This window comes from Prionailurus viverrinus, chromosome C1, assembly GCF_022837055.1.
Source record: "Prionailurus viverrinus isolate Anna chromosome C1, UM_Priviv_1.0, whole genome shotgun sequence".
NCBI lineage: Eukaryota > Metazoa > Chordata > Mammalia > Carnivora > Felidae > Prionailurus > Prionailurus viverrinus.
In genome coordinates, this window is record NC_062568.1 from 4,695,746 (window position 1) to 4,710,413 (window position 14,668).

Here is a 14,668-nt window from a genome sequence, read left to right on the forward strand (position 1 = left end):
AGCCAAAGTACACTGACTGTCGCCCCTCCTGACGGGACAGGATTCTGGTGATACGTCCAGAATTTCTTCCACGCATTAAATTATGGCGCCTGCTCTAAAGGACCTCAGAGGTTGGCGGGGGAAATCAGGAGCACAGATAAGTCGTGCCCTAACGCAGTCAACTCCCTAACAGTGCGGATCTCAGCATGCTCTCAGTGCACAATGGCGGAGAAATGGAGCTCTGTCTCGCGAGAGTCAGGTTCAGCTTTCCAGAGAGGTGGCGTTTGAGTCAGACTCTGACAGATAGAATGTGCCGGTGAAGAACAGCCTGGGCAGAGGTGAAGGAAGGCGTCCTTGTCAGAGGGGACAGACGCCCAGCCTTCAGTGTGCCGCCAGGGCTCAGGGCCCCTGGGGAAGGCAGCAAGGTGGGGCCCGGGGTGCCTGAGGGGGAGGGTTAGAGGAGAGCCACCTTGGCACATGAGTGGTGTTCGTGACTGTCTGTTCTCTGCATTCAAGGTTTCTAGCTCGTGGTTGTTCAGCTCTCATTGACAAGCTGAGCAGTATGACAGATATTTTTTATATTAGGATTAGCAAGGCTGAGAGTGTAGAAATGTGAGTAACCAAGTACTCACTGGGGACTTTTAAGACCATCTTGCTTCAGAGTCATTGTGTTTCTGCGAAGATAAGCTTTTGTCCGATCTTGCTGCCAGAAAGCTCTCAATGGATCTCAAGTGACCCAGTATCTTTTGAAAAAGAGAAATAACAAGGGGAAAAAATTATCGCCAAAAAGCAAGAAGACCTCCAAAAGATGAAAATTGCTATTTTCCTGGGTGTTTTCATCAAATCCGTCTTATTGAAGTCTTTTAAGTTTAATGTGTTTAAATATTTAGCCTCGAGGGGTACCTGGGTGGCTCAGTTGGTTAAGCGTCAGACTTCAGCTCAGGTCATGATCTCACTGTTTGTGGGTTCAGGCCCCATGTTGGGCTCTGTGCTGACAGCTCAGAGCCTGGAGCCTGCTTCGGATTCTGTGTCTCCCTGTGTCTCTGCCCCTCCCCTGCTCGCACTGTCTTTCTCTCTCTCTCAAAAATAAGTAAGTAAACATTTTTTAAAGATTTTAAATATTTAGCCTCGAATTTGCTTCTTAGCCTCATTTGAAAAATGTGGTACTCTGTGTGTGAATATATTCATCGTATTAATATTACACAGTCTTGATTGGCCAGTGTGTTACTAGAAACTCAGTAAAGATCATCCTTGATTGCTCTTACTTGAGATCTAATGGACATCTTTTTAGATTCCAGACATGCCTGAACTTTGGTTATGGCTGTATTTCCCATGACACTTGAAAGCCTTTTTTGTCACCTGGTTTCCATTGATCAGCCACATGGGACCTTGAAAATATGTGTATCTTTGTTTTTTGATAAACACTTTGAAGCAGAAAAGACTGTTTTGTATTTTATTCTTTTGGTTGAGTCCATGCTACTTGGGAATCAGTGGGGTAACAGACATAGAAACTTCTGGGTGAAAAGGCCATACACACCCAAGTGAGGAAGAATTGCCAGTTTTATGCATATCTTTACATTAGCTTTATTTCGTATATTACCTGGGTTGGTTAAGGACAGTGAAAGTCAAGGAGGCTCGTTCCTGTCACTAGAGACAGGGAGGGAATTAGGATAGGGCTTTGGGGGGTCGCGTCCCACCAGGCCCGACACAGTGGGATTCAGGTGGTGGTTACGGGGAGAAAAGCCAGACAATGGTCTGAAAGGCACTTCAGGAAAATATCTGGCAGAATATTTTTCAGGGGTTGGATATGAGGGGCAAAGGATAAAGTGGGATGAAAAGCCATCCATTCTAAATGCTTTGCCAGGCTCCAGTAAGTTATTAGTATGAATACAGATGGGCCAGTTCTGTTTCTGTTTTCTCTTACACTTTTTTCCTCCTCTTGAGCCCGACTTCATAAGACAGATGAAAAAGAAATGATAGACAGAAATCCCAGCGAGAATAATTTCAGTGACTAAATCATGAGTCATTGGGCGTGGCAGTCCTTTGCACGATAATGAGCTAAGTAATGAAGTGGAGAGAAAATTAAGTAAATTCTGTTCGGTTACTGTTAGCTTTATGCTTGCTTTTCACGAGGCTGTCAGGAAGGGTGAGCGTACCGTTGTGTGCATTCTTGCACAGAATATAATGTGACCTGCCTTCCCCTCGAAAGGGCAGGGGATGAGAGAGGGAGAGATCAATCCATTCACCCATCTTGGCATTCCAGTGAAGCCACAGCAAAAAAAAAAAAAACACCTCACCCTTCAAATAGTGTTGGGTTTTTAAAGTGTTTTTTTTTTTTTTAACGTTTATTTATTTTTGGGACAGAGAGAGACAGAGCATGAACGGGGGAGGGGCAGAGAGAGGGAGACACAGAATTGGAAACAGGTTCCAGGCTCTGAGCCATCAGCCCAGAGCCCGACGCGGGGCTCGAACTCACGGACCGCGAGATCGTGACCTGAGCTGAAGTCGGACGCTTAACCGACTGCGCCACCCAGGCGCCCCTAAAGTTTTTAAATAAAGTTATGAAATAATACATGGTCATTGAAAAAAAGTCCAACAATATAGAACTCCCTGTTGTGAAAGCCAAAAATAATTCAGTGCCTCACTCCTACTTTTGCATACATACATGCATACGTAGGCTTTTTTTTTTTTGCACCCGTGGGAAACGGCGTTTGCTATAAAGACTTTTGAAGTGCCTACTTGTCGTGAAATGGGCTCCATAGAATTTTGTACGTTTGCACGGCCAGTCTGAGCTCACTCCCAGCAAACTACTTAGCAAGCACAGACCCAGATCCAGATCTCTGGTGGTTGCAAATCCCAGCTGCCTCTCTGACCAGCCTCGTGATCTTGCATTCTTTCCTCAGTTTCTTCATCTGCAAAAAGGGAGAATAAGGCTATCTGCCTCCAAGTGTCGTTACAAAGATCAAATTAGACGCAAAGCCCAGTGTGAGGACATAGCTTGTGCACAACACATGTTCACTTTGGTACACGGTGATCCAATTTAGTCTTTTGAATGAATTCTAAGTGCCAAGTGGCTCCCTCTCTATCCTGCAGTTTCCCCAAAGTAGAACCACTGCTCATTTCAATATCTGACCCCACATATGCACGTTCAGGATGCTGCTTATCAATTAGATCGATACCTTATAAAGGATGTCTGGCGATTTTCTGTTCCTTTTGGAGACTTAAAAACATGTCACTGATAAATTTTATCTTTCAGGGTTTTATCTTTCTGTTTGCTAGGCTTTGGGACTTGTGGTCAGAGAAAGTACAGATAAATGACTATGGTAGGACCTAAAAGCAGAGAATGAATTTGCTGTGTTCTCATAAGGCGTGGCCTCACAACAAACTAGCCAAGAGGGGACACATGCCAGCATGCACACACACACTTGCACACGCACACTTGCACACACACGTGTGCCTCTGGGAACCTGCCTTCATATAGTTCCAGGCTGTTCAGACACCTTGCTTTCAACGGCCACGGGGACTGGAGATTCATTAACAAGTTACCCCTTTTGTGTCTGTTTCTCCGCAGGAATCCACTGCGAGTCTTACAAGGACCCCTGTGCTAATGTCAGCTGTCTGAACGGAGGCACCTGTGACAGTGAGGGCCTGAATGGTACATGTGTCTGCGCACCAGGGTTTACAGGCAAGTGATCCGGGAACTGGGTTTTAAAATTTGCCCCCAAATCCCTAAGATTGCAGCTGTTAAAAAAAAAAAAAACAGCCAAAACTCAGAATTCTCTGTGCATACATTATTGCAAAAATATGGACACCACTGCAAAATGTAACCAGGCGGTGCTTGGGTGAGAATCTACTTGAAAACAATTGACCGCGTCGTCACTAAATGAGGCTCTTCGGGATTCAGCATTTGCTACAGAGACTTGCTGAGATTGCCATTGCTAAACATTTCCAGAGCTGCAGCTTTGAAACATGAGAAATAAGCCATTACACCAACGCCTGAGAAAGTGTTAAGTGTTCGGGGAAGTGTTCATGGGAAGAAGGGGAAAGGAAGAATCAATTTGTCTTTTATGGAAATTGCATTCAGCTACCATGTTTCTTTTTCCTGAAAGATACACCAGTTTGGGGATTTTGAAAAATGAAGGGAGGTGGTGGTGGGGTGGGCAAGGAGGGGGAAAGCCTCCAGCATCAGGGGCGATTATTGGTGAAGGTACAGACGCTGTAAGTGTGGGGGGCAGGGAGAGAAAGCCGTCAAGAGCAAAGCATGTTGGGAGGGCAGGGGGCGGGGCTGGGTGCAAGAGAAACACCTCACTGAGCTGTGAGCGGGAAGAGCCACTTCGAGAGTCGGGAGCCTTTCTCAGTCACCCCCTGCCCCATGGGCTTCAGGGAGTTTTTGAGTCCCTGAAATTGGGTGTGAAACACTCTATGTATGTGTGTATGTTGAGAGAAGACTTTCACGTTTTTATCAGATTCTCAAAAGGAACTGTGAATCACTAGGGTAGAAAAGGTTCCATCCTTTGCTTGTCCATTGGAACCCAAGAGTCCTGAAATGTAGAGTGTAGGACAAGTCTGTGTTTTCAGAGCTTTCCCAACCAACAGAAACATCCAGGTCACTCTGGTTTGCACGTTGGGAAAGGTTCACCTATAAGGTGCCTGTAGAAGAAGGTAGGTCCTTAAGCTGCAGGAAAGCACGTGTTCTCATTGGCTGGAGAGTGTCTTGTCATGCTCCCCTCTCCCCTGCTGAGCCACTGTGGCCACCTCCCCAACCCTGGAGAATTTCACAGACCACGGGCGGGCTCCCATTCCATCCCTGGGGAGCCTCTTTTGTGCTTCTGGGGAAGATGCCAGCAGTCAAGATGTGGGAGAAGCAACTTCTGATCTTCCTTCTATTTATCTGTGTCACATCCTGTGTTTTCCTTTTGGGTTTTCCTGGGACTGAGAAGTGGGCTCATTCCAGAAAATGATTCGCAGATGGTTTTGTTTTGCTGACTGGTTTATAAACACACACAGACATTTATACTCATCAATGGATGCAAAAATAATATTGGGGAAGCATTCTGGGTTTTTTTCCAGACATTTTTATCTCACAAATAATAAAAAGCATGGAGGAAAGATTAGAAAATACAGGACTGTAGGAAAAAACACTTAACACTGCCCTGCTTGGAGATAACCATTGTTAATATCTTAATACATATATGCAGAGATTTTCCTGAAGGTCTGTGCATATAACAGATAGTGTATAGTGTATATGCATATATATTTGAATGTAAAAGGAATCATGTTGCTCATACTATATTATAACCAACTTCTCGCTTAAAAATAAATGTAAATCATAAATATGTTTCCACCTGAAGAAATATCCTTCTGTCTTATCACTTCTAATGGCTGCCCTCTAGCCCGTTACGTAAAATGTTGGTTTTTTTCTAACTCATCACCAATTCAGCTTTTGGGGAGTTGAGAACTTCTCTATTATAAACAGCATTGCAATGAGAATCCATGTGTGTAGTTCTTTGTGTACTTGCCTGATTATTTCTTCGAGCTAATTTCCCAGATATGGAGTCCGAGGGCCCAGCAGAATATGTACATATTTCCATATTGCTCTTCAGAAAAAGCGTACCAAATTCACTCCTACCAAGAGTATACAGGAATATCTATTTTCTTGTCTTCACACATATACTGAGAATTGTCGTTCTGTGGCCCAAAATGCCATTTAAGTGTTGTCTTAATTTTCAGGTCTTTGATTCATAATGAAATTGAATACCATTTAATACTTCTAAATGATCATTTGTTTCTTCTTTTACAAACTCCCTATTCATACCTTTCTTTGCTTTTCTACCAGATGATTTATGTAAATCCTCCTCCCTCCCTCCCTCCCTCCCTCCTTCTTTCCTTCCTTAATTTCTTTTACTTTAAGTATTTATTTTAATTCCAGTTAGTTAACGTTTATGTTAATCTTTATTCTTAATTTGCAATAGCCCTTTATAATAAGTATATGACATTTTATATTCCATAGGGTGCAAGTATTTTTCTACTGCCATTTGTCTTTTAAATATATAAAAAGTGTTTTGTTTTCATATGCCATATTTTATTTTCATACCATTAAATCTCGATATTTTCCTTCGCTTTCTTTTCTCCTGTACTTTCATGTTACAAAGACCCACCCGTCAAGATCTTATAAACATTCTCCTATATTATCCTAATAGCGTACGAGTTAATTCTGTGCCTGCAAATCTTTAATCCATTTGTGATCTTATGGGAGACAAAATGCAATCTTTTCTCCAGAAAATGGAGCAAGTCTCCGACTGCCTAGTCAGCGCTCGCTCTTGGGTGTCTCTCAAAGGCACCTTGAGCTTATAGATTTTCTTCTCCTTTCCTTCTTTAAATGTTGGCTACCTCATTAAGTGGTATTACCAGCACCTCAAGTTGTTCCGGCCAGAAACCAGGGAATCGTTTGGCACCCTCGTCCTCTTCTCCCTTACCTGTGGCCAACTGCCAAAGAATCCTAGAACCTCTTAGATCTCACTTCCCGGAGCTGACGCCAGGCTGCCTCCACCTCCTGCCCACACTAGCGCGGCCCCCCTAGCCGGTCTCCCCACGCCCCTTTACCTTCACCCCTAACACATCCTCCACACTGTGGAGATCTCGTGAAATGAAAATCTGATCCCTTTGCTGCCCACTTATACGTTGCCTGTTGGCATTTCATTGGGTTTTAGAAAAAGATCAAAGCCCTCAGTGTGATTGCCAAGAACCCGGCAGTCTGGCACCATCCGGCGCTTCCCTCCCTGCCCTCGTTGGTTCCCGAACACCACGTCAGGGGCTTCTCAGCAGCGTCCTTCCCTCCGTCTCCTGCCTCCTGGTCTCCTCTGCTCCCCACCCCCCTCCCTCCGACCCCTAGGACTTCTTCACCGTACTCACCCCGATCACAGGGAGCGGGTAGGACCCTGCCGTGAAGCAGTCTCCAGCGTCACTCTAATTGGTCTTTGGAAACAACGAATGTCTATTTCTATTCAGCCTGTTAAGCCAGAACCCTGTTCTGGCTGCAGAGGACCACAGAATGGTTCCCGAAGTTGTTTGGAGAGCTGTGCTGTTAATATGTTTTACAGGACACTCGTCCCATGAGATGCTTCTTGGAAAAAGCATCTGTGGCCAAATTTGGGACATGGTACATGCTATGTGGAGATTCATAAAGGGTGTCTGGGAACCACAGGCTCTAAGAGGTCTTACAGTACAGAATCTTATTTACCTTTATCATAGAGCCTTCTCTCCCCCTTAAAAAGAACTGCCTGCCCTCTTTGACTTGCTACCCCAGAACCAAATACTCTTTCATTTTAGCAAAACTTACTCTTGAGCTCAAAAGCTCCCTAATGGACTGAGTGCAGTGAAGTAGGCCAGTCCTTGTATAATTAAACATACAATGCAGTGTCACATTTATCTTAGGAAGTTGGTGGTTCGGGTTTATTTTGCTCTTTTCTCTCTAGGTTGTTTTTGGGTGGGACCTTCGATTATTGATTCGAGGCCCCTCCTCATTTCTAATGTGTGTATTTAATGCCATAAATTCTCCTGCCAACAGTTCTTTGGCTGTGTCCCACAAATTTTATGTCCTATTTCATTGTCATTTAATTTGGTTTAGGTGCCTTTAGATTTTCTCTGTGATCCGTGGAGTATTTGTAAGTGTGTTAAGCAGTTGGGGCTTTTCTTCCCACATGCTTCTGGGCACCTCTGGGCTGCTGGCTTCTCCGGCATCCAGTCTGGAGGATATGAAGCCGAAAGAAAGCTCGGGAGCTCACTGCCATGTTGTTCCTTGGGTCCTGAGTTTCCCAGCCCTTCTGTCTCCTGACTCCTCAGGGTCTCCTCATGTTTGTTTTCTATATCATGTTAAGGGTTTTTGCTTGTACTTCGTTGGAGGAGTAGAAAAAATGTTTTTGCTTCACCATTTTGGAAAAAGTCTCATCCTGGCTGTTTTTAGAATTTTTCCTTGATTACTGGCATTAAACAAATTGATCGCGATGTTCCTTGGTGTGATTTTTTTTTTTTTTAAAGCAGGCTCCACACCCAACATGGGGCTTGAACTCATGACCCTGAGATCAAAAGCCACATGCCATACTGGCTGAGCCAGCCAGGCACCCCCTTAGTGTGATTTTGTTGGTATTTATCCTGCTTGGGGTTTGTTGTAATTCTTGGGTCTGTGGTTTTATACTTTCATCAAATTTGGAAAATTTTTTAGCCATTCCACCAAATATTATTTTCTGCCTCACTCCCCTTTCCTGGGACTCCAGTTACATCTGTTAGACTACTTAACATTGTACAATAGGTTGCTGAGTCTCTGTTCAGTTTAACATAATTTTTTTTCCCTGAGCTGCAGTGTGTTTAGCTTCTGTTGCTGTTGTGAAGTATACTGGTTCACTCTGCAGAGTCTAAATTACTATGAAAACCATTCAGTTTTGTTTTTAAGTTCAAATATTGTATTTTTCATATCTAGAAGTTCCATTTTGTTCTTTTTTATATCTTTCATTTTTGTCCTCATTTCGTTCGTGTTTTCTGTCTTGAGCAAATCCCGTGTTTGCTCACTGTCATCTGTTATTTCTGCATCTGTGTCTCTGGATTGATACTTCTTCTGGTTACGGGTCACGTATTCCTATTTCTTGGCACAGTTAGTGGTCGTTGTGTGGATGGATGGTCTTTGTGAGTTAAATTGAGTGACTGGGTTTTTTGTGTTTCTTTTTTATGCGCTGGCCTTTTTCTCTGGCAGGTAGGTAAGTTACTTGCTGGCCTGATGGATCCTTTCAAGTGTTTTGTTTTTTATTTTATTTTGGGGAGTCGATCTGCAGTCGCCATTTCTCTAGGGATAGTTGCGCCCTAGCGTGACCGTTCCTCACTGAAGCACTGGGTGATCGGTGAAATACCTGCCTTCTGACTTGTGAGACTTTGAACACTTACTTCCCAGTCCTCCGTGGGCTCTGGGAACTGTTCGTCTTTCATCCCGTTTGCTGGGCCTGTGGAGCTCCAACCTACTCACGCACAGTACTCAGCAGCACACTCGAGGGGACGCGGCATATTTCTGATGCTCTTTTTCTGACTGGCTCTGTCTTCTTTGGAGTCTGTCCTACAAATGGCAGCTACCTTGTCCTCCACAAACTCTGGTTCTCCTCAGTTCAGTGGAACACTGTGTTCTAAATGGGCTCCAGGCAGAAAGCCAGGACAATTCTGGTACTCAGCTGGGTTGTTGGCCTGCTCTCGCAGTCACAGTCCTGCCCTGCCTGTTGTCTAATGTGTTAAAGTGTTTTTCCTGAAATATGTATGTTTCATCCACTTTACAGCGGAAGGCCAAGAGAGGCTTCAGTTACCCCATCGCGGCAGAAGAAGTTCCAAATGATTTTTATTTGTTTTATTTAATTTTTTATAAGTTTATTTATTCATTTTGAGAGAGAACAGGGACAACACAAGTGGGGGAGAGGCAGAGAGAGAAGGAGAGAAAGAGAACTCGAAGCAGGCTCCATGCTGTCAGTGGAGAGCCCGACGCAGGGCTCGAACTCACGAAACCGTGAGATCATGACCTGAGCCAGAACCAAGAGTCGGACGCTTAAATGACTGAGCCACCCAGGCTACCCCAAATAATTTTTAATATTCATTTCATCTGGAATAAAATACCTGTGAAGCACAAAGGAGTTATAGTTAAAGTACCCAGACCAGTGCCTGGCACACAGTAGCTCTATATTTAGTACTAGGTATTTCACAGTAGCTCTGTATTTAATACTAGGTATTACGATTATAATAATTTTTATTGATCTGATTCTGTGTGGGCTGTATTAATCTAAGGGTTTACTGGTAGCAGTGACTTTTTTTTCTTTCACTTTAATTTATCTGAGTAAAGCATACAGAATTAAACAGTACACTTGTAACTTTGCATAAATACTGTCAAATCTGATGCCTGCTGTAGACTGCCTCTTAGAAAGTAGTAGATTGGAAAGCAATTGTAAAAGACTTAAAGTTCAGACTATGATTTCCAGCTTTAGTCAAGTAGAAATTTCATTATGTATTCTCTTTACAAATGTTATTCAAGCACAACAGTGATTTAAAAGTAATTGATTTTTCCCCAACTCAAATAAAAAAAAAAAAGTAAGCGAGTCAACAAAAAAGTCATCTGGCTCAAGCCAGCAAAAGCATAAAGATTTATTAAGTCAACTATGAGTAAGGAAAGGTTATAGAATATACTAAGAGCTCTTCTAATATAAGTCAGAATGCATATTGCTTCAATGGAATGGTGGGGTGGTGATGTGCATATAAAAACATAATACTCTTACTATGGGGAAATAGAAATGATTTACATACAAATGAATATATACACACCAAAGTTGCTCTCTATAATTCATAATGAATCTTCAAATACTTTGCTTAAGACTAGCATCAGAAAGCATGATCATTGTAAGGCAGAGAAGAGCAGTCATGTTTGGGAGTCTTCCTTGACTCCCAAAAATTTTTCTTGAGGGGCTCCATCATCAAAATCACCCCACATTCCTACTGCCAGCCTATGACATGGTGAAGGCCTCCAGCTGAGAGCCAGGTGGGGGGAGAGCTGATTCAACTAGAAGCGCGGGTGCATCAGTCTGTAAGATAGGCCATTAGAGTAATCTAAAGATACCTGCGCAAGATGTGTCCCTCCAGGGTTTGGCCAGAACACATATGCTGTGAAAGTAGCTGCTGGCTATTTGGGCCCTAGACTGGAATGGAGTTTATATCATTAGCTAGTATCATGTAATCCCCAGTTTGGCTCTGAGGACACTGGGGTGAAGAAATCCAGACTGGGATAGGCTTGAGATTCTTTCTGGGGCCCAGTCCTTTGGATCCTGGGTCTTAGATATTTCATTGATATCTAACAGTTCGTTCTATTTTCCCCTGCCATTCTCTACTCCTATCCAATCCTTCCAATCTAGTGGGTCCCAGGAGGAGACTAATCTAGGGATCTTGGACCTCTCCCAACTACATTAACGCCCCCTGGAGATTCAAGAACCAATACATGCATCAGGACTAGTCTGGATTTGGCATTTACCGTTTATCTGGATCAGGACCCTGGATTTGGCATTTACCTCCCTGGTCCAAAAAGCTCTGGACCCGAGGAAGAATGGATGGACCAGACTAGCTCTAGGACCTCCCAGAATCTAGGAGATTAGAAGGGTTTGGCACTGACATTGGACTTGTGGAGTGGAGTGGAGCTTTTGAGTTTTGCGACGTGGTAAAAGCATGAAGCCGGGCTGTTTCTGCAGCTACAGCTGCAAAGGTAACAGAGCTAAAGACAGCTATTGTCTAATAAATACCTCAATTAAGCTTGTCTTCCTAAATGGTGGGAAAGTAATACTGAGGTATATATTTGTGAAAGCCTTTGATCTAAACCTTCTAATGTTTCTCAGCACGTTCTTGTTTATGTGTCTCCTCAACTAGCCTACCATGTAATGCCGGTTGTAATCGTTCAGTCTATGCCCTTTTCCACCCAGAGCGATTGCCCCATTAATAGAAAGACAACCTTTGAAATAGGTTAGTGAGAGGCAATCAATTTCATGTCTTTCCTATTGATGTAAATGACTCTATTTATTGCAGGAAACAAATTCACTTAGACACTACTGAATTATAATCAACCTAGCAGGGCCTTGAAGTAGTAAATGTTTTATTCGACAGATTTTACTTATTTAAAAATAAAACCGTCAGATGCCAGGTAAGAAGCAAGTGTGAAATGAAACAGACATGACATATTTCAATGTGAGATTCCTCCTCTGAAATGGGCTGGGGTGACATACGGTGGATTTATAAATGCGAGGTAAACCGGTAGCAGATAGAAGAGTAATACTAATTAAGTAAGCCTGGAAGTAATTACCCAAGTGTACATTGAAACATTGCCTTTGAAAACGGACAAAATATTTGATTTTGCTCCTTTGCTCTACTCTATGACTGTAGCAGTGCTACAGGGTTGTTGTTTTTTTTCTTAATTTGTTTTGTTTTTTTGACTACCACTTTTTTTGAAATTTTTAATGTTTATTTATTTTTGAGATAGAGACAGGGCTTGAACAGGGGAGGGGCAGAGAGAGAGAGGGAGACACAGAGTCCGAAGCAGGCTCCAGGCTCCGAGCTGGCAGCACAGAGCCCGATGCAAGACTCGAACTCATGGACCGTGAGATCATGATCTAAGCCAAAGTCAGATGCTTAACGGACTAAGCCACCCAGACGCCCCTGACTACCACGTTTTACATGTACCTAAGCAAATAGAGATACGTTTTGAAATTTCCTTTTTCTCATTTCCAAACTTTTAAGAAAGGTTGCCTCAATTGGAAGTATCCCCTTCCATTCATCTGATGAGATGCCTTTCAGTCTGAAATGCATACCCATTTTGTATTGACTTGTAGTATAGCTTAAAATCAGTGACGATGGCTTTGTTTGTGTAACTTGTGATAACAAGCTATTTCCTGTAAGCTGGTGTTTGGACCAGTGACATCAGCCCATGTTCTGGTTTGTTGGTTTAAACCAAGCTCTCGCTAATGGGGTCAAGGATGTCCCAAAGTGTCTGGTCTAGGCAGGGTCAGGAGCTCCAGATCACATTTTTCATCATGAGGGGAAAGGCAGACTGGAATGAACGTGGCTTTCCTGGGGCCACATTTCCCGGAGAAGATTGTGTCAGAGGTAGGCTAAAGTGGACCTCAGAACTGTCTTTTCTTAAAGGGGGAGCTGATGTTCATCTTGTGCATTTCAATCATTCCCAGAAACACAGCCAGGGATTTGGAAAGTGAAGTGAGTTTTCATAAATGACTTTGGCTAGGCACACAGCTGTGCCCTAGAACTATCCAGAAAATAGTCACATGTCCGTACTCACACTCTCAAACACTTGGCTACAAAAAAAAAAAAAAAAAAGAAAGACAGAAAGAAATCATAACTGTGAGTTTTCGGCTTTCTGGAGCTTCAGAAAAATAAATAAGAGTCAGCTAATGAAATTCAAAATAAAATAGACTTCTTAAATAAAATCAGGAACCTCAGTCCACTTTTCCAGTAAACCTCAAAAGGTATATTCAGAGATGAGAATCAGCCTCAGTTAACTATTTGACTGCAGGAGATTCTTTCTACCAGTGCTATTTTCTTTTCTTTCTTTCTTTTTTTTTTTTTTACTCTTATTTAAGCAGAAGGTCCCTTGTCTGGAATGAATTTGGGGACGATTCTGCACTTTATATACACGGCAAATTGGGCTCCATTGCTGGAGACCATGGTCCCAGCCTCAGATCTCCGCTTTGCCAGAGAAGGGATGTGACAGAATTGGGAGTGTGGCCAGCTGTCCCACTGCTACTTTTCTTTCTCTCCGTAGGTGAAGAGTGTGACATCGACATAAATGAATGTGACAGTAACCCCTGCCACCATGCTGGCACTTGCCTGGACCAGCCCAACGGTTATACCTGCCACTGCCCACACGGCTGGGTGGGTGCAAACTGCGAGATCCGTAAGTATTTCTGCTGTTTTTAACATCACATTTTCATTTAGCACCAAGAGGATACTGACCGTGTCCAGGTGGCCTCCGTCACCCACAGATGAGCAGTGGGGCCAGAGGGCTGACGCCAGTCCCAGAGGAGTACCTTTGCTCATTGCTTTCTGTCCCTCCCCCTTCCTTCCTGAGCCTGAATCCAGCCTTTCCACTGGGATACGAATGTGCAGATGTCATCCAGAGTTCACTGCTGCTCAGACAGCCAAAAATGTGCCTAACTGAGAAGCATTCGAATCGTATCAGAAAACAGAGGCTTTGTGTTAAAAACATGAAAAAGCACACAGAATGTAAATTCACTTTGCATTTATGTCTTCAAGTGTCTTCAAACGTATTAGGTTCCTTCGGTTGCCTGGAGAATAGTCCAGTGAGGATGAGGGTAAAAGAAAACCCGAAAAAATATTTTGAGCTGCTGAGAGCAAATTGTTCTCTAAAGATGAGCTCCCAGAAGTTTGAAAATGTCATAATCAAGATACGTATTAAAATAATGTATCCGCGGGACCCCTGGGCGGCTCAGTCGGTTAAGCATCCGACTCTTGATTTTGGCTCAGGTCATGATCTCAAGGCTTGTGAGTTCAAGCTGTGCATTGGGCTCTGTGCTGACAGCATAGAACCTGTTTAGGATGCTCTCTCTCCCTCTCTCTTTCTGCCCCTCCACTTCTATCTCTTTCTCAAATAGAAACATTAAAAATTTTTTTAAAAATAATGTGTCTGTTGGGTTTTCCATTGTTTTGGAAACTGCTAAAAATTCAACTATGAGACGTATTTTCTTCTCATTGAAATTCATCGGGACAGTGGATCTTCCATAAAAGCTCCCCCTGGGCTCTCTCATCCCTCCCCATCTTTTCTTCAGCTAGAGATAGTTCATCTATTGTGTGAGTTTGGAAGGAGGCAAATATATATAGATAGCCCCATTTGTCTGTCTGTCTGTCTGTCTGTCTGTCTGTCTCCTTCCAGGGCTGGCTGCTGGTTACCTCTATTCCTCTATTCTGTGTTTCAAGAATAAGCTCTCCTAGGGGGTCCAGCACTGCCTATGGCTGCATGGGCCTGTCTCATTCTTCATGTGTCTGAGGAGGAAGGTCACATTCTCCAATATCAGTGTGACCGGTAATATTATTGGGGCTCCTACCAGCTCACTCTTTGTCTTTGCTTTTGGTTGAGAGACTGAGAGGGAAAGAAGGT

General features: G+C 43.3%; 1 protein-coding gene across 1 annotated transcript in view; it reads left to right on the forward strand.

Moving 5' to 3' along the window:
* DNER (delta/notch like EGF repeat containing) overlaps positions 1–14,668 on the forward strand; it is a 321,726-nt gene that overhangs the window by 290,414 nt on the left and 16,644 nt on the right. Inside the window, exons 10-11 of the mRNA XM_047873611.1 lie at positions 3,551–3,664; positions 13,316–13,447. Of these exons, the coding sequence (XP_047729567.1) occupies positions 3,551–3,664; positions 13,316–13,447 (246 nt within the window). The remainder of the gene's footprint in view (positions 1–3,550; positions 3,665–13,315; positions 13,448–14,668) is intronic.